This window comes from Callorhinchus milii, unplaced genomic scaffold (genome assembly GCF_018977255.1).
Source record: "Callorhinchus milii isolate IMCB2004 unplaced genomic scaffold, IMCB_Cmil_1.0 Scaffold11, whole genome shotgun sequence".
NCBI classification, from domain to species: domain Eukaryota; kingdom Metazoa; phylum Chordata; class Chondrichthyes; order Chimaeriformes; family Callorhinchidae; genus Callorhinchus; species Callorhinchus milii.
Genome location: NW_024704752.1, coordinates 3398265 through 3422787, shown reverse-complemented (window position 1 = coordinate 3422787; position 24523 = coordinate 3398265). Strand labels below are relative to the sequence as shown.

The window sequence follows — 24523 nt, the reverse complement described above, 5'->3', positions numbered from 1 at the left end:
ACTGTGATTTTTTTTGTCGTCGTTGTATGCATGGTTTTGCTACAAAATGTACTTTCTCATTCCACTCAATTTTTATGTCTTTTTTTTCTCTCCAAGTCTTTCACTCGAACTTGCCTATTTTTGTTGATATCTGATGCTAGTTCAGAGCAATGTGTCAGCCTCGACCAGAAAGGCACTCACTCACTCCACTGGCTGTTGTAACCCTGACTTGTTTATGTGCGTTGCCAATAGCAGTCACAGAGGTTTACTATGTCGTCTTTATTCTGTCGTATGTTGGTCATGTGACAAGTCTTTAAAGCTGATCCACGCTAATGCGTGCAATCTGATTTCCCAAAGCCACACACACACATATTACACACACAGATATACATACACTACACACACACAGACATACACTACACACACACACAGACGTACACATACATACATACACTGCACACATACACTACACACACATACATACACATACATACACTACACACATACATGCACTACACACATACTACAAACACACATACACTACACACATACACTACACACATACATACTTAAACTCTGCACACAGACACTCATATACACTACAAGCACACATATATACTACACACACACGTGTGTACACTACACACACACACCAGGAAGCACTAAAAAATACCCAAACTGCTCTGAATCCACAGATAAACACTGTCTAAACACTTCCCACGCCTCACCAGCTCCCACCCACTGAAACCACTTTAGAGAATTAAAACGTGGAGAGAGAACAAAGTTCACTTTAACATCAAGTTAACACAGCAAAACTTTTTTTTAAAGTAGTTATACTCACTTGCCGGTCTCAAAGGCGCAACTTTGCAACTTCTGGATTCAGATTTTTAACACGAATGTTTAAATTGAGAGCAGATATCTTGTCGCTGTACTTAAAGTAAAGTTTTTAAAAGTTTTATTTAAAGTGTAAATTCCATTCTGTTTTAAGATTCATGTCAAGTATTGATTTTAATCGGTGAGGTCATGCTGAGCGAGTAGCTTTGCATATAAGCTGTGTGTAAGCACCTTGCATTAATAATAATATTATAATAATAAATAAAAAATAGTATATAGATATATATATATGACTACGTTTCTCACGGTTCTGGAAGGGGGAGAGATGATGAAAGAGCCAGTGATTGTACAGGTGCAGATCAGGTGTACACAGTATTGTAATAACAATAATAATCCTTGTGTTTGATATAGCATCTTTTTAACGTCACGTTGTTGAGACGTCTCAAAGTGCTTCACAGAATGCACTGTAAAGTGGATTGACAGTGTATTTTGTGGGCAAGACTCGTAAGGTTTCAAAGGAGTCGGGGGGTTTTGCTGGCAAGAGATGGTCACCCTTTGTTGGTGATCAAAAGGGGACGCAAGTGTGAGAAATAAGTGAAGCGATTGGGAAAGGAGGGCGGGGAGATAAACAGCTTCAGAACTCGAGGCAAAACAGTCATCTCAGCTCAGAGACCAGCTCTGCCCAGGCTTAACACAATCATAATCTAAACCGACTCCTCGTTGAAGTCTGCACCACCTTTTATTGGTCATTCTTAAGGCAAGCATAAATAATAATAATAATCCCTGCATCTGACATAGCGCCTTATCATGTCGTCGAGATATCTCAAGGGATATTTGATTGGACAGGGAAATTTCCATGTGTAGGTAATACACGTATATGGAGCTCTCCATCTGATTTGGAGGCTTAAGCACAGCGATGGGTCTCCCCATTTGTGTCAGACTGATCAAAACCAAATTGGGGCGTACTTATTCATACTTATTGCATCCAGTCTGAGTCAGTCTGGTTTAAATCTCGGTTAATGTGGTTTAAGTCTTGGTTGGTGTGTTTTCAGAACTATCTAACTACTGTGATGCATCCCCACCGTTTAATAAAAAAAAGTTTGAAATGACATTAAAATTAAGTTATATTTTAGTGTCGAACAGGTGGTCCGTAGATAAGTTATTTGTTTGTTTAAAAAAAAAGCTGTGATTTGGTTATATAGAATTGTCTGGTCGTATTTGCAGGTATGTGTAAAAATCCGACCAAATACTGGCAAACTTTAAGAAGCTGTGAAATGCATATTAACCTCAGATGACCCATGACTCAGGAGACGTATTTTCCCCCCCAATATATGTGTTATTTTAACCCTTCCGGCTTGTGATAAGTAATTGTTAAATTGCTCTTCACAGCATGGCAACACAGAATAGTAAGCGTATTTCTGGAGTGTGTACGGTATTGGAACCGGTCGTCTGAAGAACACCTGAAGAAACTACTTTTCAATGGAGAGATTTTTCTAGGGTAAAGTCATATTAAATTATACATAGGACAAAAGGCCTGAAGATTTCAGCCCAAAAAGAGTTGGGGAAAGAGGCTTTTATTTGCTTCATTTAAAAAAGCAGCATTTTTCCACCCCAAACGGCGCGTGATTGTTTCTGTGGCTTATTTTTAAAAAGGGAGTTTTGTACAATTCAAGGAGTTAAGAACTGAAAACTCATCGCATTTCGCTTTACAACAACAATAAATTACGTTTCTATCACACCTTTCACATCGGGAGGACGTTTGAAGACGCTGATGGAACTAAATAAAAATAAAACTAGCTCAAGGGAAAAGAGTATATCAGGTCTCAGAGATGTCTCACAAACAGCCATTGAGTGAGTGACCAATTTTATTTGGGGGATTGTTGGCCAGGGACACCGGGGAGAGAGAAACTCCCTTCCCTTTTTGAATAGAACCGCGGGATATTTTAAAGTCCACCTGAAATGGGCCCGTGATTTAACGTCTCATTTGAAGGACACCTCCGCAATGCAACACTCCACCAGCGCTGCATTGGAGCATCAGTTAGACAATGTGATTCCAAGTCCCGATGTGCAAAACTTACCCCCAAAAGTTCTTTTTGAATTAAATCCTAATATTTTTTGAATTTCAAGGAGTGGTGAAAACGGAAAAGAAATGTGTGTAATAATTATCCAAATCGGTTTTCGATTTTCGAAGAAGCCAATTCAATTACTATATTGCCTTCCCCCCACCGCCACCCACTACCCCCCCCAAAAAAAGATTAACGGTAAACTGTGTACAAAACAAGTCACAAAAAGCCACCCCACCCCCCAAAAAAAGAAAAGAAATGAAAAGAAAATGAAATAAGGAGAGAGGAAACATTAAAAAAATGCAAAGAAAAGTTTTTTTAATAAAAATAAGCGAGTTAGCAATTGCACTGAACAAAAAGTGTGGTGGGGGTGGGGGTTGAATAAAGAGGGGGGGGGGGTGAATAAAGAGGGGGGGTGAATAAAGATAGCCTGAATTTCTAAACTCTTGCTATCTATGTATATATACATATATGTATAAAATATATATAAATAGAAAAGTTTTCTCAATTGGAATTCCTTGCAGGAACCTCCCCCCCCCAAAAAAATGGTCAAAATTTATTGCCCAGTTGCCCCCTCTATCTCTTGTTCGGCAAACTGTTCCCGGGACGATTGGGGGCATTATCCTGGGATAAGCCGTCCCACAGGCTGTGCTGAGCTAAGCGGAGCTGAGCTGTGCTGTGTGCTGTGCTGTGTTGAGCTGTGCTGTGCTGTATGGAGCTGAGCTGTACTGAGCTATGCGGAGCTGTGTGCTGAGCTGTGCTGTGTGCTGAGCTGTGTGCTGAGCTGTGCTGTGTGCTGAGCTGTGTGCTGAGCTGTGCTGTGTGCTGAGCTATGCTGTGCTGTGTGCTGAGCTATGCTGTGCTGTGTGCTGAGCTGTGTGCTGAGCTGTGCTATGCTGTGTGCTGAGCTGTGTGCTGAGCTATGCTGTGCTGTGTGCTGAGCTATGCTGTGCTGTGTGCTGAGCTGTGCTATGCTGTGTGCTGTGCTGTGTGCTGAGCTGTACTGAGCTGTGCTGTGTGCTGTGCTAAGCTGTGTGCTGAGCTGAGCTATGCTGTGTGCTGTGCTGTGTGCTGAGCTGTGCAGTGCTGAGCTGTGCAGTGCTGAGCTGTGCTGTGCTGAGCTGTGCTATGTGCTGAGCTGTGTGCTGTGCTGAGCTGTGTGCTGAGTGTTGTGCTGAGCTGTGCTGTGTGCTGAGCTGTGTGTTGTGCTGAGCTGTGCTGTGTGCTGAGCTGTGCTGTGTGTTGTGCTGAGCTGTGCTGTGTGCTGAGTGTGCTGTGTGTGTGTGCTGTGTGCTGAGCTGTGCTGTGTGCTGAGTGTGCTGAGCTGTGCTGTGTGTTGTGCTGAGCTGTGCTGTGTGCTGAGCTGTGCTGTGTGCTGAGCTGTGCTGTGTGCTGAGTGTGCTGTGTGCTGAGCTGTGCTGGTGTGCTGTGTGTGTGCTGTGTGCTGGTGGCTGTGTGCTGTGTGCTGTGTGGCTGTGTGCTGGTGGCTGTGTGCTGAGCGGCTGTGTGCTGTGTGCTGAGTGTGCTGAGCTGTGTGCTGAGTGTGCTGTGTGCTGAGTGTGCTGAGCTGTGTGCTGAGTGTGCTGTGTGCTGAGCTGTGCTGTGTGCTGAGTGTGCTGAGTGTGCTGTGTGCTGAGCTGTGCTGTGTGCTGAGTGTGCTGAGCTGTGCTGAGTGTGCTGTGTGCTGAGTGTGCTGTGTGCTGAGTGTGCTGAGCTGTGTGCTGAGCTGTGCTGTGTGCTGAGCTGTGCAGTGCTGAGCTGTGCTGTGTGCTGAGCTGTGCTGAGTGCTGAGCTGTGCTGTGTGCTGAGTGTGCTGAGCTGTGTGTTGTGCTGAGTGTTGCTGTGTGCTGAGCTGTGCTGTGTGTTGTGCTGTGTGCTGAGTGTGCTGAGCTGTGTGTTGTGCTGTGTGCTGAGCTGTGCTGAGCTGTGCTGAGCGTCTCGGCTCTGCCCCTCTCCCTGTGTGGATGTGTGTGTGTGAGTCTGTCCTCTGTCTGCGCTCTGTTGCATTGCGCTGTACGTGCGGCTCAGTCCCCCCCCCCCCCCCCAGGCGGCTTGTGCCGGGCAGGAGGTCGCTGCTCTGCTGCCGGGAGCTCGCCACGCGTCTGTGGGTGTTGGTGGTGTGTGTGTGTGGGGGGTGTCCCAGGACAGCAAACACAGCCATTGCAAAACAACCTCCCCCCCTCCCCCTCCTCCCCCCCCTATTTCTCTTCCTCCTTTCCCCCCCGAGGGATCAGAGAGAGGGGGAGAGGGAGAGACGATCGCCACCTCTCCCACAGCAGCCAACACTGCGCGTAATGCGCACTCCCACAGACTGTGTGTGTGACTGAGTGTCCGTCAGCACTGCGCTTTGCAATGAGCCAACACCAGGCGAGGCGTGGGGGGGGGGGGGGTGGTGTGGGAGTGGGGGGGGAGGTGTGTGTGTGTGGGAGTGTGTGTGGGGAGGTGTGTGTGGGTGTGTGTGGGGGGTGTGTGTGGGAGTGTGTGTGTGGTGTGTGTGGGAGTGTGTGTGTGTGTGGGAGGTGTGTGTGGGAGTGTGTGTGTGTGGGTGTGTGTGTGTGGGGTGTGTGGTGGGGGTGTGTGTGTGTGTGGGAGTGTGTGTGGGGGGGGGGAGTGTGTGTGGGGTGTGTGTGTGTGGGGGGGTGTGTGTGTGGGGGGGGGGTGTGTGTGGGGGTGTATGTGTGGGGTGTGGGGTGGGTGTGTGTGTGTGTGTGTGGGGGGGTGGGTGTGTGTGTGTGGGAGTGAGTGTGTGTGGGAGTGTGTGTGTGTGTGTGTGGAGAGGTGTGTGTGTGTGGGGGGGGGAGTGTGTGTGTGAGTGTGTGTGGGTGTGTGTGTGTGTGGGGGGGGGGTGTGGGAGTGTGTGTGTGGGAGTGTGTGTGTGTGGGGAGGTGTGTGGGGAGGTGTGTGGGAGTGTGTGTGTGGGAGTGTGTGTGTGTGGGAGTGTGTGGGTGTGTGTGTGGGAGTGTGTATGTGTGGGGGTGTGTGTGTGTGGGAGTGTGTGGAGAGGAGTGTGTGTGTGTGTGGGGAGTGTGTGAGTGTGTGTGTGGGGGGGGTGTGTGTGTGTGGGAGTGTGTGTGTGTGTGTGGGGTGTGTGGGAGTGTGTGTGTGTAGGTGTGTATGTGTGTGTGTGTGTGTGTGGGAGTGTGTGTGTGGGAGTGAGGAGAGGAGTGTGTGTGTGTGTGTGGTGGGGGGGGGGGGAGGTGTGGGAGTGTGTGTGTGGGGGGGGTGTGTGTGAGTGTGTGTGGGGGTGTGGGGGTGTGTGTGTGTGGGGAGTGTGGGAGTGTGTGTGTGGGGTGTGTGGGAGTGTGTGTGTGGGGTGTGTGGGAGTGTGTGTGTGTGTGGGAGTGTGTGTGGGGGTGTGTGTGAGTGTGTGTGTGGGAGTGTGTGTGTGTGTGTGTGTGTGTGTGTGAGTGTGTGTGGGGTGTGTGTGTGTGAGTGTGTGTGGGAGTGTGTGTGTGTGTGTGGGAGTGTGTGTGAGTGTGTGTGTGTGGGGGGGTGTGGGAGTGTGTGTGTGGGAGTCTGTGTGTGTGGGGGGGTGTGTGTGGGAGTCTGTGTGTGTGGGGGGGTGTGTGTGGGAGTGTGTGTGAGTGTGTGTGGTGTGTGTGTGTGTGGGTGTGTGTGTGTGGGTGTGTGAGTGTGTGTGTGTGGGGGTGTGTGTGTGGTGGGGGGGGTGTGGTTTTCCCAGGCTTTTGCACAGCTGCAATCCCCCCCTCTCCCCCCCCCCTCTCTCCCTCAGTAATACAGTGTTGGCACGTGCTCATGATTGATAATAGAGCTCACATCGCGCGCCGACAGACGTCAAACCGCCCCGGGCCCCCCCCCCCCCACACACACCCCCACACCCCCTCCTATCCCTCCTGGGAGGGGTGTGAGTGAGTGAGTGAGTGGGTGAGTGAGTGACAGGCCGTCCGGCTGCAGCTCCACACACTTATTGGCCGCGGCCCCGGGGCTGCCCGGTGCGGACCGGGCGGTGATTGGTGTGGAGTGAGTGTGGGAAAGAAAGTCTGAGGAGTTTCACACGAGCCATTCGCGTGCGATCCTCAGTATAAATACCTGAGGCCAGAGACACGCACACACAGACACCACCACACACACACACAGGGGGAGAGAGAGGGTCACACACACACACACACAGGGGGAGAGAGAGTCACACACACACACAGGGGGAGAGAGGGGCGCAGGGGGAGAGAGGGGAACACACAGGGGGAGAGAGAGTCACACACACACACAGGGGGAGAGAGAGAGTCTCGCACACACACACAGGGGGAGAGAGGGGCACAGGGGAGAGAGAGAGAGAGTCACACACACACAGGGGGAGAGAGAGAGTCACACACACACACACACAGGGGGAGAGAGAGGGGCACAGGGGGAGAGAAGAGAGAGTCACACACACACACAGGGGGAGAGAGAGAGACACACACACACAGGGGGAGAGAGAGGGACACAGGGGAGAGAGAGAGAGAGTCACACACACAGGGGGAGAGGGACACGGGGGGAGAGAGAGAGACACACACACACGGGGAGAGAGAGGGGCACACACACACATACGGGGAGAGACACACACAGGGGGAGAGAGCACAGGGGGAGAGACACACACAGACACCACCACACACACACACACACACAGGGGGAGAGGGACACGGAGAGAGAGAGAGTCACACACACACACACACGGGGAGAGAGGGGGGCACAGGGGGAGAGAGAGAGTCACAGGTGGAGAGACACAGACACCACCACACACACACACGGGGAGAGAGAGAGAGAGAGACACACGGGGAGAGACACACAGAGAGGGGCTGCTCTGGAGCTTTTATATTTAGCACAACTCTCTCTCTCTCACTCACACACACACACACACACACGACATATGTGTCCAGATATCATTGCAGATAAACCACAATAACAGCAAAAAGTAGAGGGAGAGAGAGAGGGGTTTTTTTTTAACCTGAAAAAGGACCAGACAGTCAGTCAGACAGACAGAGAGAGAGAGAGGGGCATTTATTATTATTTACCCCGAGAAAGAAAAAGAGAGGGGCAGATAAACATTTATATACACATATATATACATATACACATATATTTTAAAGAAACCTGAGGGAAAAAAATATTTTTTTGGAGTGGTGGTGGTGGAGGGGGGGAAGAGGGGGGAATAAATCCCACAGTTTTTGTTAACCAGGAGGTGGAAAGAACATTTTTTTAAATAAAAAACACTACCACAAAGGCACAGAGACAGACACAGAGACAGAGAGAGAGAGAGAGAGAAATTTATCGCCTGGAAATCGAGCGCAAAAGGGGGTTCGTTCGAAACCCGTCTCGTGGAATCCGTCGCGAAAATGCCCTCAGACGTCCTGGAGAAAGCGTCCGCCTCTCCCGCGGCCGCCACTCCCGCAAACCTCACCCCGGGGTCAGATAAGCCGAAGACCGCCTCTGAGACCCGAAAGGTAAGAAGAAGAAGAAGAAGCAGAAGAAGAAGTAAAAGAAGAGGGAAGAATATTAATAATAACACGAACTGATAAAAAGCCCTTCTCGCTCTGTCGCTGTCTGCAGTCGGGTGCGCGTTGCGTGGAAGTTTCACGGAGACGCGGTCGTGTTTTTTTTTCTTTTGCATCCAAGTCACTTTTTTTTTCTCTCTCTCTCTCTCTCTCTCTCTCTCACACACCCTCTGCTTTATTTTTTTTCTTCTTCCAGTCCTCCAAACCGATCATGGAGAAGAGGCGCCGCGCTCGGATCAACGAAAGTCTGAGTCAGCTCAAGACGCTCATCCTGGACGCCCTGAAGAAAGATGTGAGTACTTTGCGGCTCAAACTCCTGAGACCCCCACACACACACCTCCACCTCCCAAGTCGCTGGAGTTAAGACTCCTGGCAGATTGCAGCTCACTTTTCCAGCAAAACCTCCCCCCCCCCCCCCAAAAAAAAAAAATAAAAAATTCGTATTTGTGTATATCTGTCTATATATAATATAAATATAATATATATATACATAATCTAATATACACACATATATATATACATAATATAATGTATAAATATGTAATATATAAATACATATACATAATAGAATATATAAATATATAATATATAAATATATATACATGGTATAAATATAACATATAAATATATTTACATGATATAATATGATATATAAATATATATGCATAATATAATATATAAGATACATATATATAATATATACATATATAATATACAAATATATATACATGATATAATATGATATATAAATATATATACATGATATAATATGATATATAAATATATATACATGATATAATATATAAATTATATTTATTTGTTGTTGCTTCGCTTTCGTAGAGTTCCAGGCATTCGAAGTTAGAAAAGGCTGATATCCTCGAAATGACAGTCAAACACCTGAGAAATCTGCAGAGAGCTCAGATGACTGGTGAGCATAGCTATTTTTGTCTTAAATGCACTTAAAAAGAGAATATGCCTATGTGTGTGTGTGTTGTACTTGTCTGTGTGTGTGCATTTGTGGAAATGATTTGCTTTTAAAAACCTTTCCAGAAACGGCGTGAATTATAATGAGTGTAATATCATTTTCAAAATAATTATTTTGAATATATACTCAAAATAAATCTTTAGTTTATTGCTGTCTTCTTAAATCTCCTTATGTGTGTGTGTGTTGGGATGTGAGGGTGGGGGTGTGGGGGGGGGGGGGGGGGGGTAGTTCACACTGACTTGGCAAAACATAGTGCTTCCCATGATCTGAGGTGATTTATGGATTTTTTGTTTAAAAAAGACTTGGCGGCTGTGTTTCATTTTTTTTTGGTGGGGGGGGACAGTTTATTACAATTAAAAGGGGACTGTGCGGTGGTTTTCAGTTGTGGTATCTTTGGAGAAGTGTGTGTATATATGTGTGTGTGTGTGTGTGTGTGTGTGGATTTAGTGGTTAAAGATATAAAGTGAATTAGAAAAAGTCTGGGCAACTTTTTTACACTGGAATAATCGTAGGATTATTTATTCCTAATGTGTTGCTTTCTTTTGCTTCTCTCCCTCCTCCTCTCTCCCTCCTCTCCTCTCTTTATCCCTCTTCTCTCTCTCTCTCTCCCTCCCTCCCTCCTCTCTCCCTCTCCTCCTCTCTCTCTCTCTCTCTCCCTCCTCTCCCCCTCTCTCCCTCTCTTCCTCCTCCTCTCTCTCCCTCCTCTTCTCTCTCTCAGTTGCTCTGAGCACCGACCCCACAGTCCTGGGCAAGTACCGAGCGGGTTTCAGCGAGTGCATGAACGAGGTCACCCGATTCCTATCGACGTGCGAAGGGGTTAACTCAGAAGTGCGCACCCGACTGCTCAGCCACTTGGCCAACTGCATGTCCCAGATCAACGCCATGAACTACTGCCAGCCCCTGCCTCCCCCGCCCCCGGGCCAGGCGGGGGTGACCGGCGCCTCGCACGCCGCCTTCGGACAGCCCTTGCACGTCCATTTACCGGGATCGCTGGGCAACGGGGTCGCCGGAGCCGGAGCTCTCAACGTGTCCTGCAAGCTGACCTCTGGGGCCCCGGTGAACGGGGCAGCCCCGGGCGCCGCTAAGATGTGCGGTGGTTTCCAACTGGTACCCGCTTCCGACGGGCAGTTCGCTTTCCTGATCCCCAACGCGGCTTTCGGACCCGGTGGGCAGTTGACGGCAGGACCTGTCATCCCTCTGTACGCCAACGCCTCTACATTGGCTCCAAGTCTCAGCAACGCCAGCAACAGCAGCATCAACACCACCACCAGTTCTTCCTCCTCCTCCTCCTCCATCTCTCCCGTCAATGGCTCGCTCTTACAGACGCATGGCATCAGTTTCCCTGCCGCGCTCTCTCTCGCCAACGCGACTGCCGTCAGTCCGCTCGGTGCCGTTTTGGCAGGAGATTGTTTGGATTCCGTGTGGCGACCTTGGTAACTCAAACCCCCCATCCCCAACCCCAACCCACCACCATCATCAGGTGGAGAAAGAGAGTCACAGAGAGAGAGAGAGAGAGAGGGAGACTCACAAAAGACTGAAGGAGAAATGGAGAGAAACTTCTCAAAGTGACCTATAAAAAGTTCCTACCTTCTCCAACCCCCACCCCCCACAACTCCGCTCCCTCCACTTCTGTGTCCACAGTTGTACTTTTAAGGACGGTATCTCTCATCCCATCAAATACTCAAAAAGTGTCCTATTAAAAAGTTCCTAACTTTCTTTTTTCTCCCCAACCCCTACACACACTTCTGTCATATTGTACAGTGAGGACAACACACACACACTCTCTCTCACCCCCCACCCCTTCCCCCATTCATCCCTGCACTATATTTGTACATAACTTTAGAAATGTTCCTGTTTGAATTTGTCTTGTTAAAAAAAGGAGAGGGGGGGGGAAAAAAATAACCCGCTCATCTTTCTAACGAGATGACGTTTTTTTCCTCTCCACCAAAATATGCCAAAGAGAACTGAATGAATGCTCTTTAAAACAACGACAAAAGAAGTTTTCTTCCGTTTAGGAAGATTTATTTGAAATAATAAAAAAAGAAATGATATTTTAAGTCTATGCCTCTGACCCATCTTTCGCCCATAAGATATATACAGTCAATTTACTTTACAGTATATCCTGTGAAGCACTTTGAGACGTCTCAACGACGTGATAAAGCACAATATCAAATGCACAGATTATTATTTTTCTTATCTATCTCCCTTGGTTTCCCTCCTCCCTCCCTTTCACAAACACACACACACAAAAGCATCTTGAGCAACTGTTAAGACATTTGCAGGATAATGGGAGTGAAACATCTCATTAATTGCGGCTTAAACGTAATACAAAGCACAGAAGGTAATTGAATGGGGGTAAAGGAGAGAATGCGCTGTTCGCAAATACAGTACCTCAGCTCATGTTAGCAACACTAAGCGAATCATTCGCAAACACCCGCTTCCCCATTGCCAGAAACAATAGGGAGGAATCTCATTATGAGGCCCACATTGTTAAAGGCTCCCAAGTGTTTAGCCATAAATGACCTCCTCCCAACACACATTACAGTGTTTCAATCAGATTTTGAATTTGGCGCCCGCTCCATGGTATTGTTAACGAATGGGTGAAACAACAACACCCCCCCCACGCACACACACACAAATATCTCTCCCACTTTGCTTTCCCTCCCCTCCTTTAATTATGCCAGACTATTGTGACTTGTCTTTCACTATCAGATTTCGATGAGTGTCTCTGCCTTTTCTGTTTAGGATTTCTCATCTTCAGGAAAGACTAGAGAGAGAGAGAGAGAGAGAGGGGGGGGTGGGGGGGAGAGAGTTCTTCAAACAGACTGAATCCAGGAGGAATTCAGTTCAGTCCCTGCCACAAGACTTGTTGCATTTTGTCTAGTGATGCAGGTGTTTGGGTCATAAACCTATCCAGGTGTAGTGTGTGTGTGGTGATGGGGGTGAGGGAGGAGAGAGAGACAAAGAGAGAGGGAGATGGAGAGAGACTCAGGTTGTATTAGCATCTCTTAGAGCCCAAATAGGTTGGGGGGGGGGGGGGGAGAGGGGAGAAAGAGGTTGCTTTTTTTAATGTGTGAAATGAACAAAAATAGTCACATTTCTCAAAGTGTCATTCACCTGGTTTTAGTCAACGTTACAAATAACAACAGCAACTTGAATTATAAAGCACTCCCCACTCAGGGAAGCACAAACACACAGAGAACAGACAGAGATAGAGGAGCGAACGAACACACAGATAGAGAGAACAGAGAGAGAGCACACATACAGCGAAATAAAGAGAGAGATAAAAGTCTTTTTTATAGGGTGGGGGGGAGGTGATAAGTGGGAAAAATCAAACCCATTGCTTACTCGGTGTCAATCCAGAATGGCCCTAAATTCAGTACTTGGGGTTTAAGAAGCTGTGTTAAGTGGAGACTGTCGGTGACCAGAAACATCTCCAAAATAGAGGTGACAATGCAATGGCTTAAATACGAATAAATACTCTCATTTTGGTCCAGTTCACATGATTTTAAGACATAGTGAAATGTGTGTGTTTTTATTGAGGGGGGTGGGGGTAGAATAAGTTAAACACACTTGTTTACCCTCAGATGCTCATCTAATTATCAGTTTTCACGCAGTTTCTCCAGATATTTGCCTATTGAGATTAACGTTACGCTTTTGTAAAGCCTTTTTTTGGTGGGGGGAGATTCAAGCGCATCTTGGATCACCTTTAAACGAATGCTCCTTCGTCGCTCTCTCTCTCTCTCTCTCTCTCTCTGTCTGTCTTTTCCTGTCTTAAGAAAACGCGCTGACATTGCAGAACAGTCTGTGAGGCGTTAGAAGGATATCGAATGAAGACTATTCTGAACCTGTTTATTGCCCTCTGTCTGTATGTCTGTCTGTCTCCCCTCCCTCCCTCCCTCCCCATCACCCCTAAATAAACCGCACAGCCAACAGCAATGTTAGAGCGAACGGTGAAGAAGCCAAAAAAGGGGGGGAAAAGGGTAAATATAGACATTCTCCCCCCAATATGACTTGAAAAGAGACCTCAAAGGAAATAGATGCACCCATTCCCCACCCCCAAACCTCAACTCGACTCCCCATCAGATGTAACTTGAGCTAAGATCCTAAATTGATCCGGATTAAGATCACTTGAACCTGGATCACTTTTTTAAAAAAAATTAAGGTTTATTTATTTATGTATTTATTGATTGATTATTTATTGATTGATTGATTGATTGATTGATTGATTGATGATTTCAGACCCGGGGTGTCTAAAGCCATCATACGGTTAAAAAAAATTGTACATCATAATAAGGTTAAGTTGCTTGGAAGCCTTGTCATTAAAGTCAATTAACTTTTCCCACACTCCTCGCACGTATAAAGTGCAGCCTTGCTTGTCTCTTGGCTGCTAAATTGCTAACATATGGGCGCAATCTATTTCTGCTTTTTTTTTATATTGTGTTCGGGACGGCAGCTTATGATGATTTAAAAGTGGAGTTAGTAAGTACCCAAAGCCCTGGGCTTGACTCTGGCCAAGGTGGTTTGTAGGCAAAAAAGCTTCTGGCAGGAAATGAATAGCTCCCAGATGACATCAGAAACCTGAAAGGTCGTGAGAAAGAAGCGAACCCTTTGCAGTCGGCATGTTGCCAGTCACTCGGGGAATGCTGAAGAGCGCGTTTCAGACACACGAGTTGGGTTAGTTCCCTCCCGGGGAGAGAGGAATCACTTTACTTGGGTCTTAACGCCTGCCTGTTTCCATCAAGTCCATGTCTCACAGGGGCCTTTGCTTTCTTTTCTCTGTGTGTTTCATTCCCTACGTTGCAGCTCCACAAAATACACAGTCAGTTTGCTTTGCGTAGACGTATATAGTTGGGTGTTGGAGATACTCCACTGGTGTAGTAGTTAGCGCTCTCGCCTCGCCTTACCTTGCCTCGCCTTACCTTTGCCTCGCAAGCGAGAGCACCCGTGTTTCACTCCCGGGCAGAGCCAAACTTTAGACGAGCTTCCTTGCTCCACACACGCTTCCGTTTGCCTTGCCGCAAGTGGGAATCCGGTTGTTAGTCGATTGGCAGATCGCTTTGCAGGGGGGTAATAATCCTCTATGGAAAAAAGTAATCACTCCACGCGTCGCAGAATATACTGTGAAGTGAATTGACTGTATATTTTCCGGGCGAAACGCAGCCACCAATGGCTCACAGAGGTGTCCCACAAATAGTCGTGGATTGATTAATTAACCACAACGGAGAAAAAAATGCATCCGTTGTTTTGAGTCGGTATGGTTTCTGAATTTCACCGAGCCTATTTACATAATTTACGTGACTCTGGTGGTGTTAATTCCCGAGTCAAGCAACAAATTGCCGTGGCGCTTGCAAGCTAACCTGTTTTTGATATCCTAGGTAAACGCTGCTACTGAAACTGTCGGCATTAATCAGCAAGCATGAACTTATACACATGGCTCTGCTGGATGTGTTTCAGAGGTGTGGCAAGTAGGACTTGCATGGAGGGCGTAGGAGAGAAATGATTCTGTCCAATAACTCCGCCATAACTCTCGAAACCATTTTCAGAAAGATAGATGTTCTTGATTCTTGATTTATACAGTGAGAAAAATGCAGTGAAATGCAGATAAATTACAAAATATTAACGTGAAATGTAAATTTCTGCAAGTACAATTGGGATGTTGTTTAAATTAGATTTATTAATTATATATATATATAAAGACCAGTTTTAATTAACGTGAAAGTGAAGATAGTGTTTTTCCTCCTATGACGGCTTTTCTTCATTTGTGATCTGAGAAGGTGTACGTTGCCAAGCTATTGTGAAGTTATAGGTGAGCTGTTTCATATCTACCCTTGATGTTCACACACAGGAAAGGGAGCTAGGGCAAATACCCCAGGCAATACCCCTTCCCTGGCCTAGTTAGGAGTCGGGACTTGGAATCACATAGTCTAAGCTGATACTACAATGCAGCGCTGGACCTGTGTTGCGTTTTCGGAGGTGCAGTCCTTCGGATGAGACATTGAACTGAGGTCCCATCTGCCTGTTCAGGTAGGTGTAAAGGTCCCATGGCACTATTCGAAAAGAAAATTGAGTTTCTCTTTCCCTTTGTCCTGGCCAACAATCCCCCCCCCTACTCACCCCCTCCCCCCCCCCCCCACCCCCCACTCACAAATAAAATTGGTCACTCGCTCCACGGCTGTCTGGAGGCATTGGAGGTAGTCCCCCATCTCTACTATTGCTGAAAAAATGCTACTCTATGAAAGAGGTGCATTTGCCCGGTCTTTATTGGCCCTTTGTTGAAATTAACTTGACTGTATATTTGGAGGTTTCAGTAACAGGCGAAAAGACACGTGGCTATAAATGAATTATAGTCGTCTTTTATTAATGTACTGTACGTGCGTATCTCATATGAACCATATCTTTGAATCGTGTTGAAAGTAAGGGTAAAATGTTACATAGATGATATCTGTGTTGCAAAAGGGAATAATAGCAGTCATGCATATGATGAAGTTAACCAGGGATTACATTGGATGACAGCACTGGTGGATTCAGGAAATCTGAGTATCAGTAATGATATGGTTATACTGCATTTCCAAAGTCAGACCGGATCCAGACTCAAATGAATCTTGACCTCTGAAATGTAATACATGTGGTTGATTTATCCCCTTTGACTCAACGCCAGTAAGTTAACCACAGCAGCCCCGAATCTGAACACACACTCCCATAGCACTGCACATACCCTCACCACCCACACCCCACCATTTTGCCGCAACCACTATCGGAGTTTAATGTGTGCTGTTTCTTTACAACTTGTACGCAGGAAAACGTCTCAAAGCGCTTCACGGAGACAGAGTGGGAGCCTGAACAGAATGAGAATCAGGAGGGATTGAAGGTGTAGTCAAAGTGATAGGTTTTTGGAAGGGGTTTGAAAGCAGAATACATCCTTCAGCATATTTGCTGTGTTCAAAAATCAATAATTGCACATTTCGTATTGAATGAATCTATTAAGCAATACAGTGAATTAGACCACTGTACAAAAATATTTTACACTTTTGTTTTACCCACAAAATATACAGTCAATTCACTCTACAGTATATTCTGTGAAGCGCTTTTAGACGTTTCGAAGACGTGGTAAGGGGCTATATCAAATACAAGGATTATTATTATTTCTAAGCCATCCTTTTTGAACCCATCAAAATGAATCTGAACCCTCTAGCTGGGAAACACATTCCAGTAAGTGGATTTCAGCTCGTACAGACATGTAGGTGGGCCACACACACTACACACACACACACTTGGTCAACAGAGTGCATTCACAGATGTGGTGCATGCCTGAGCCAGGCACGAGAGTCTGATGTTAAAAGGGAAACAGGATCTCCACTGCTTCCAGCAAATATAACCACATAGGACTGAACACTACTCCACTCACACAGTTTTACATGTTAACTAGCAGCAAAGGACCACGGGAATTGCTAGACGAAAAAAGACCAAGGTCTATCTAGCCTTCCTGGTAGTAGTAATAATAATAATAATAATAATCCTTGCATTTGATATAGTGCTTTTTCACATTTTTGAAAAGTCTCAAAGCGTTTCACAGAATATACTGCAAATTGAACTGAGTTGAATTATATTTTTTGGGAACGTTAGATCCACAGTTGTCTAATTCTTCCAAACCACACTACACTTACTATATGCCATGTCTCAAATTACTCATATACTGTATCCAAAAATATTATTTTCTAAACAAAATCTATCTAATGAATGAATCGCGAATAAGGGTCTGAGTCTCAGTACAGCCACAGCTCAATAGGCTAAATAGCAGGTGTTACCGGTGTTAGGCAGAATTTCAAGACGCTGCATTGATTGATGACGATTGAGTTCAGAACAATTTGAGTTGATTGACTGGGTCTGTACTGGAAATGCAATCAATTCAAAGCAAGCAGTGTGGTTTTCTCATTACATCCAATTATCAACACGCAAAGCTCTTTGTCTTTGAAGGAGTATAGATTTTTTTTATATCATTGGGGATTGGGTGTGTGGGTGGGGGGGAGATGTGGGTAGCGGGAGACTAAACAATGGCAATTGTGTCTTTTGGTCAGGATCAAATAATAAATGAGTCAGTCCTCAAAAGTCCGAAATGTGGAGAGATGATTTGATATAGATTGTTAAAGGATGTAAGTAACTTCATTCCAGCACTTCTAAGCCAGTCTGGAACCTTGGCGTCTTGTTTGACCCTCAACTATCCTTCCTAACCCACATCCGTGCCATATCCCGCGCTGCTTTTCCCCACCTCCGCAATATTGCCTGGCTCCGCCACTGTCTCACACCGCCGGCCGCCATAGCCCTCATGCATGCTTTCATTCAGGCTCGACTGTGCCAACACCCTGCTCGTCGGCACCCCCAACTCCTCCCTCCATAGGTTGCAGATCATCCAGAACTCTGCAGTCCGCGTCATCTCCCGCACCAGGCTCCGTGACCCTATCACCCGAAACACTGATTGTCCAGCGCCTTAGAGCGTCCTCCCGACATAAAAAGCTCTATACAAATGTAGTGTTGTTATATAAATGCAAGTTGTTGTTGTTCTAACTATGGCGAAGGTCCCATAAACTGATACACTAGAGTAATTGCCATCATCACCTTGCCAATAGACCAACGAGTCTTGAGGCTTCTACTGATAGGGATATTTGAAGACTGTGGACAAAGAACCATCGCAGTGTGAATCGAATCGTGTGAAGTTGTCTTATCCACAATGGTTCTATTTGTAGAACTATATGCAGTGTCTATCTGGGAGTGTCTGTGCCCACGTACAAATTGTAATCCCATGATTGTGTGACCACATTATGTCAGCCCATCGAATGGTTAATCGCACACTCATACACGAGTCACACAAACAGTCTGCAGTTGGATGGCAATCATCCAAACTGTTTTTCTCGAGTGGATGAGATGTAACAAATCGTTTGCCAAAGTATTTGTTTTGTTGCATTGATTGTGATGGTAATTATACAAAAATAATCTATATTTTTTGATTGAGAATCAGTTGGGCTCAGTGATGGTGAGAGACCCCACAATCAGGACTTTGAGCTCATTGTCCATGCAGTGCTGGGGGGAGTTGAAGTGTCTGAGGGATGATAGTAATAGTAAATAATAATCCTTGCATTTGATTTAGCGCCTTATCGGACCTTGAGACGGCTCAAAGCGCTTCACAGAATATACTGCGAAATCGAATGACTGTGTATCTAGTGGGTGAAACACAGCAGCCAATTGCGCACAGCAGTGTCCCACATACAGTTGTGGATTGAGTGACCACCTTTAGGTTTTGGAGGGATTATTACACCTGTAAAGCGATCCACCAATCGATCAGCAACAGGGTTCCTACTTACCACCAGGTAAACAAAGGCGAGTGGAGTAAGGAAACTTGCCTAAGGTTTCGCACCTGGGAAATGGACCTGGGTCCTCTCGCTTGCCAGGCGAGTGCTCTAACCACTTTGCTACAGGGCTATTGTATTCTGAAATAAGTATATAATTCGAGATGGAATTTCTCCCCCTCTCTCTATTCAATGTGTTGAAAGAGATGGAAAACAGTGGCAGGCTAGGACCCAGCGGGAAAGGGTGAACCGGCTGCCTGGCTGTGTGTCGAACACACGAAACCTAATGACAATGTCCAGACAGGAGCGGAGCAGACACTGCAATCACCCACACACACACACACACACTACACTACCACAGAGAAACACGTGTGAAAACAACCGAGAGCGCACACACAAAAAAAACCTTCCCCTCTTAAAGTCACCAGATTTCAAGTGGATGTAAAAAAAAACTTTAAATTTCCCAGAATTGTGGCAGTATTAGAGTAACACGTCACGTTAACATGCATTTCACGTGGAGTGCTTTTGTTAATACTATTAGTAAAATTCCAAACCCTTAAGCGATTTTGAAGTTTACACACACAGTTAGAGGCAACTCCATAGGTGAAGCGTAACCAACATTATTTAACCACTAGTTAGAATAGCTAGTAACTAACTGGTCTCTGGGATAGACTAGTTGGGCCTCATGGGCTGTTTCTGTGCTGCATATTTTAATATATTCTATTCTAGTATCTATTTTCATTTTAAGAACATCTCCCCTGAAACACATCGGCAACATCTCCCAATATGCACATACGCTCCCAACACACTCCCCCCCACACACCCCCACACACACACACACACAGCACACACTCCCAACACACACAACACACTCCCCAACAAACACCCACCCTCCCAGCACACACCCTCCACACACACAACAACAACAAGATTGCATTTATAGAGCACCTTTCACGTCGGGAAGACGTCCCTTGGCGCTGGACAGTCGAGTCGGGACCCGAGCAGGGGGGAAATGGTCAGGGTGAAGGGAGGGAGCGAGGAGGGGATAGAGAGTCGAGAGGGGAGGTGAAGGCACGGCTGAAGAGACACACTCGTAACACACACACACATAGCGTACACAATCACAACACACACATACGCCCTAACAAAACACACATACCCAACCTTTTTATGAAAAAAAATCAATGGAATTCTTTGGAATGGAAAACTCAATGGAAATCTAACAATTTTTCACGATAACGGTATTCAGAGCTTCCCAGCTGTAGCGTGTAACAGGTGTGCGAGTTATACATTGACACTGTCCCTTCTCCGCCCCCAAAAAACATATCCACCCCATAATAGGCCATCAGGAACAGCGAAACACAAGGAACAGTATTTGCAAAACAAGTTTAATAGTTTAATGTCCTTTTCAATACTGTACCTATTTTTTTCTAAACGTTTGATGAATATTGATGTGTCCAAACCAAACTGCTAATAAAGAAGCTTATTTCGTTAATTTTACACAACAAAATGTTTTGAAAAATTGAGAAATCGTTTTATTGAATTCATCAACTAATAACAGGTTCAGTAGCTATTATTATTATCATTATTATTTTTATTATATCGTAATATAGAATAATATATATCATATTATTCAAAACAAATCAAAAACACTGGGACTTCATACTGGTAACTAACGCTAGGTGGCAATGTGCACTTTTAGAAAGTTTCAGCTCCACTGACTGTCCATGCTCAGCTAACTTTTTCCAAGATCTTGATTTTTCTAATCACTTCTAATAAGAATAATCTTTGTATTTGATACGGCGCCTTATCCCGTCTTCGAGACGTCTCAAAACGCTTCACAGCATATACCGTAAAGTGAATCGACTGTGTAGTTAGTGGGTGAAACGCGGCAGCCAACGCACAAACACTATGATTGCAGATTTTCACAGTGCGTGTTTAGGAAGATGTCTTCTGGTCTTCGTTCGAAATTCAGAGGAAAGAAAATCAGTTTACATTTGTTCTTTGTTCCGAAAGAATGAAAGCAATGCTATTGTTTGGGCAGAAATAGGAGAGCCCCTCCCCTCGCCCCCACCACCCTCTTAAATCCCATAGCTCTTTCACTGTCAGATGAAATAATTTGGGTAGGTATTTCATTAAATATTTGATGATTGGCCTGTCTCAAGACTTACTTTCCTCTTTGATCGTGCTTTCAGCCACCCACCCACTCCCCCTACTTTCCACCCCTCTTCATTCCAACTCCTTAACTATCCAGCACCTTGGGACGTCCTTCTGATGTGAAAGACACTTGTGCAATGTAATTCTGTTGTTGTTGTTGATTGGTGCCAGTTTGCTATCACAGTTCCTGAAAACATTTATTATTATTATTATTATTATTATTATTATTATTATTATTATTATTATTATTATTATTATTATTGTAACAATGCAACTGGAAAGCTAGAAACTTCACTCTCCAACTCTCCCACGATCTCATTCTGACTCAAAATTCTCCGTGGAGCAGTGATCCTGTGTTGATCGACACTGATGCCTGTTGGGTGGCTGCCCGGAGCCTGCTTTGGCTGAGATCCAGGTTCCCGGAAATCGGAAGTTGGGAATTGGCAAAGAAGCCTGAATGAGCTGCTGTTCTCCAGCCCAACGTGGCCAGTCATCAGCAATGATAATAATATGAATAATATTCCTTGCATTTGATACAGCGCCTTATCACGTCTTTGAGACGTCTCAAAGCGCTTCATGGGGATATACTGTCAAGTGAATTGACTGTATATTTTGTGGGCGAAACGCGACAGCCCAATTGCGCACAGCACAAACAATGACGGATTGAGTGACCAAATTATTATTGTTATGAATGGTCCAGAGAGGAAAAGGGGGAGAAGAAGAGAGAAGCTGGGTAACTGATCAAGATGTCCACATTAGTTCTCTTTTTCTTACTTTTCCTGTTCTTTCTTTTCCCCAACCTCCACTACGTCGACCATCAAAGTAAGAAGCCCCTTTGAGTTTGGCAGCTGGACAGATTGACCTTGTGGTGGCTGCAGCTTCAAGCTGTGGTGCAGTGCGGAGGCTCTGCAAATTCCACAGCTCTGTGTGGAGCTGGAGGGCGAGATGACAGGATACAGTGTGGTCAGTCGTGGAGAGAGCTCGAGTGCTTTCTGAGGCTGAAGGATTAACTGGAGGAAAGATTGTTTGTAGAGAGATAATCACACATGGGTGGGTGGTTTGGGGGGGAGGGAAAGGGTTGAGAGGAGGTGGGGGCGTGTTCTCTAGGGCTTGCGTACATCTTGTCACACACAGGTGTGGTTCCATTTGACTCCTGGGGATATGGCACTTGCCCACATACACCTCAACCACAATATCACTGGTAGACACTGCGTTGAATGTTAACCACTTCCCCATCAGAAAGGAGGGGCACTGAGCTTAATCCATCATACTATTTCTCTCTCTCTCTCTCTCCTTATGTATATTGTGGAATCCCATAGTCTAGTGGTTAGTGTGATTCGATTCCTGGGCAGGGCGAAACCTTTAGGCAAATTTCTTTACTCCACACGTCTGTTTACCTGGCAGTAAGTAGGGAAGATTGGTGGATCTCTTTCCAAGGGGTAATAATCCTTCTAAAAGCAGATTGGTCTCCCAACCCATGACTGCTTGTTGGACACAGCTGTGTGCAATTGGCTGCCACGTTTCGCCCACTAAATGCACAGCCACTACGCTTTACAGTATATTCTGTGAAGCGTTTTGAGGGATCATTATTATTATTAGATTTCCCAATCCCTTAAACTAGACAGAGTGAAATCCAACAAGTAGTAGGTTAGGTCTATAGAAAAAGAGAGGCTGCTTTCTGGATTAATTAAAGAGAAAAATTAAATATCAGAAATTAGCACTGGATTAATTTGTAGACAATGTCTTTTTATTTCTCGCACAAACTGGTTGGCAACAGAGCCGTTAGTCTCAGCCTAACAAGCACTTGTTTATTTGCCTTGATGTGTAGATACACAGAATGGAATTGCCGTTTGCCCATAAGTTTTGTATGGTGCTTTGTGAAGTGTAACAGAAGAGCAGACCACAGGTGTAACTGTTTGCAACGGTTTGCCTTTGTAGAAAACTGAGCATTAAATCTGCCAAGCATACGAACTTGTCCATACTGGGATAACTGCAAGCTGAAATAGGTCACATTGATAGAAATCTACAGATATGTTTGCTGCAAACCAATGATCTCCTCCCAGCAACCCACATAAAGATAAACATCTGTTCATTTGTGAGGCAAATTCTAATGTATCGTGGAACCTTACCTCAACCCTGCATTGTTAGAACAGCCAGTTACGCTTGTGTCGCTCTTACCTTAAATACCATAAAGCACTAACCATCAGGATTTGGGTTTTCCTATTCCTGTTTTTACAGATTGTCCACAGCTCAGCTGCCCTTAAATTTCCCATCCTCTCCTCCCTGCCCCGAGCTCTCGATCTTTTCTGTGAAGTGCATTGACACCTTCATCCTAAGCGGAAGCTGCTATGCAAATCGTCTTTCAACGATTCGAAAAATTGGCTGCCGCTTTTCGCCCGCAAAATACACAGTCAATTTGCTTTGAGATAAATGCCTCAATGACATGATAAAGCGCGATATCAAACACAAGGATTATTATTAATAATTCTTATTATTAAAGCCAGTAACTCGGGGACACAGATTGAAGGTAATTACCAAAAGAACAAAGGGAGAAAGAGGTATTGTTAAGTCACAGAACACCTGGAATGGAGTTGAGGCAGAATGCATATTGGCTTCTAAGAGGGAAATGAGATAAATACACTATCTGAAAAGGAAAAATGTCGGTGGGGGGTGAAGGCAGAAGTATAGGATTTTCCCAGAGCTAGCACAGGCGCAATGGGCCAAACGCCCTCCTTCTGTACTGCAAATTCCTGATGTCTTAAATATTATTGTTCCCCCGTCTATCTGCCTGATGGAACAACAATACAAACAACAACTTGCATATAGCGCCCTTCACACAGGGTAGCACCCAGGAGCGGTTGGGTTTACCCATTCTTTCTTGAACTCAGATAGATATCAAGACTGCCCCAGAGGTACAGGGGCTGCATCTCAGTGACTCTCCCACATCTGAGCACATATCAGAAAACATTCGAATATATAAAGTCTGAGTCATGTCATGCAGGTGTGTGTAACTGAGACCCAGCTCCACTCTGTGAGAACTGATTTATTCTGCAAATATTGACTCTACCTGCGTAATTACACATAAACTTACATAGGTGCTTTTATGGAAGCAAGTGGGAATTGGTTTTCGATGCTAGGTTGCCTTGATGTGCAGTAAAGTTATTTGTCCCCATGGCTGTAAAGAATGAAGTCAAGGTTCTGAAGGTTAGTGATTACTTTGCAGTCAGTCAGGTGAGTCAGAATTCTAGCTCCTCAGATAAATATAGGCAGTGTATGTGAAAAGGAAGGACCCATAAAAGGCGGATCAATCATTAATGTACCTTAAGGAAAGAATTTTTTCCAGGAATTGTAGATCAGTTGCTGATTGACATCCCAGTGTCAGGATGGGATCCAAAATAATAATAATCATCCTTCGCATTTGATACAGTGCCTTATCACGACGTTGATATGTCTCAAAGTGCTTCACAGAATATGCTGTAAAGTGAATAGACTGGGCATTTTGTGGGTGAAACACGGCAGCCAATTGTGCACAGCCATGTACCACAGATGGTTGTGAACTGAGTGATCAAATTATTATTTTAAAAATGTTTTTTGAACGGTTTATTATCCCCGGAAAAGCAATCCCCCCAATCGACTTAACAACCGGGTTCCTACTGCTAGATAAACAGAGGC

The 24523-nt window shown here is 45.4% G+C and overlaps 1 protein-coding gene across 1 annotated transcript; it reads left to right on the top strand.

The window, feature by feature from the left end:
• Positions 1-7972: 7972 nt before the first annotated feature.
• Positions 7973-11391, top strand: LOC103173662 (transcription factor HES-1-B). The gene is made up of 4 exons (XM_007886245.2): positions 7973-8314; positions 8562-8657; positions 9206-9293; positions 10069-11391. Exons 1-4 carry the CDS (start codon positions 8207-8209, stop codon positions 10785-10787), a joined length of 1011 nt encoding a protein of 336 aa, XP_007884436.1. The 5' UTR covers positions 7973-8206; the 3' UTR covers positions 10788-11391.
• The last annotated feature ends 13132 nt before the right edge of the window (positions 11392-24523 follow it).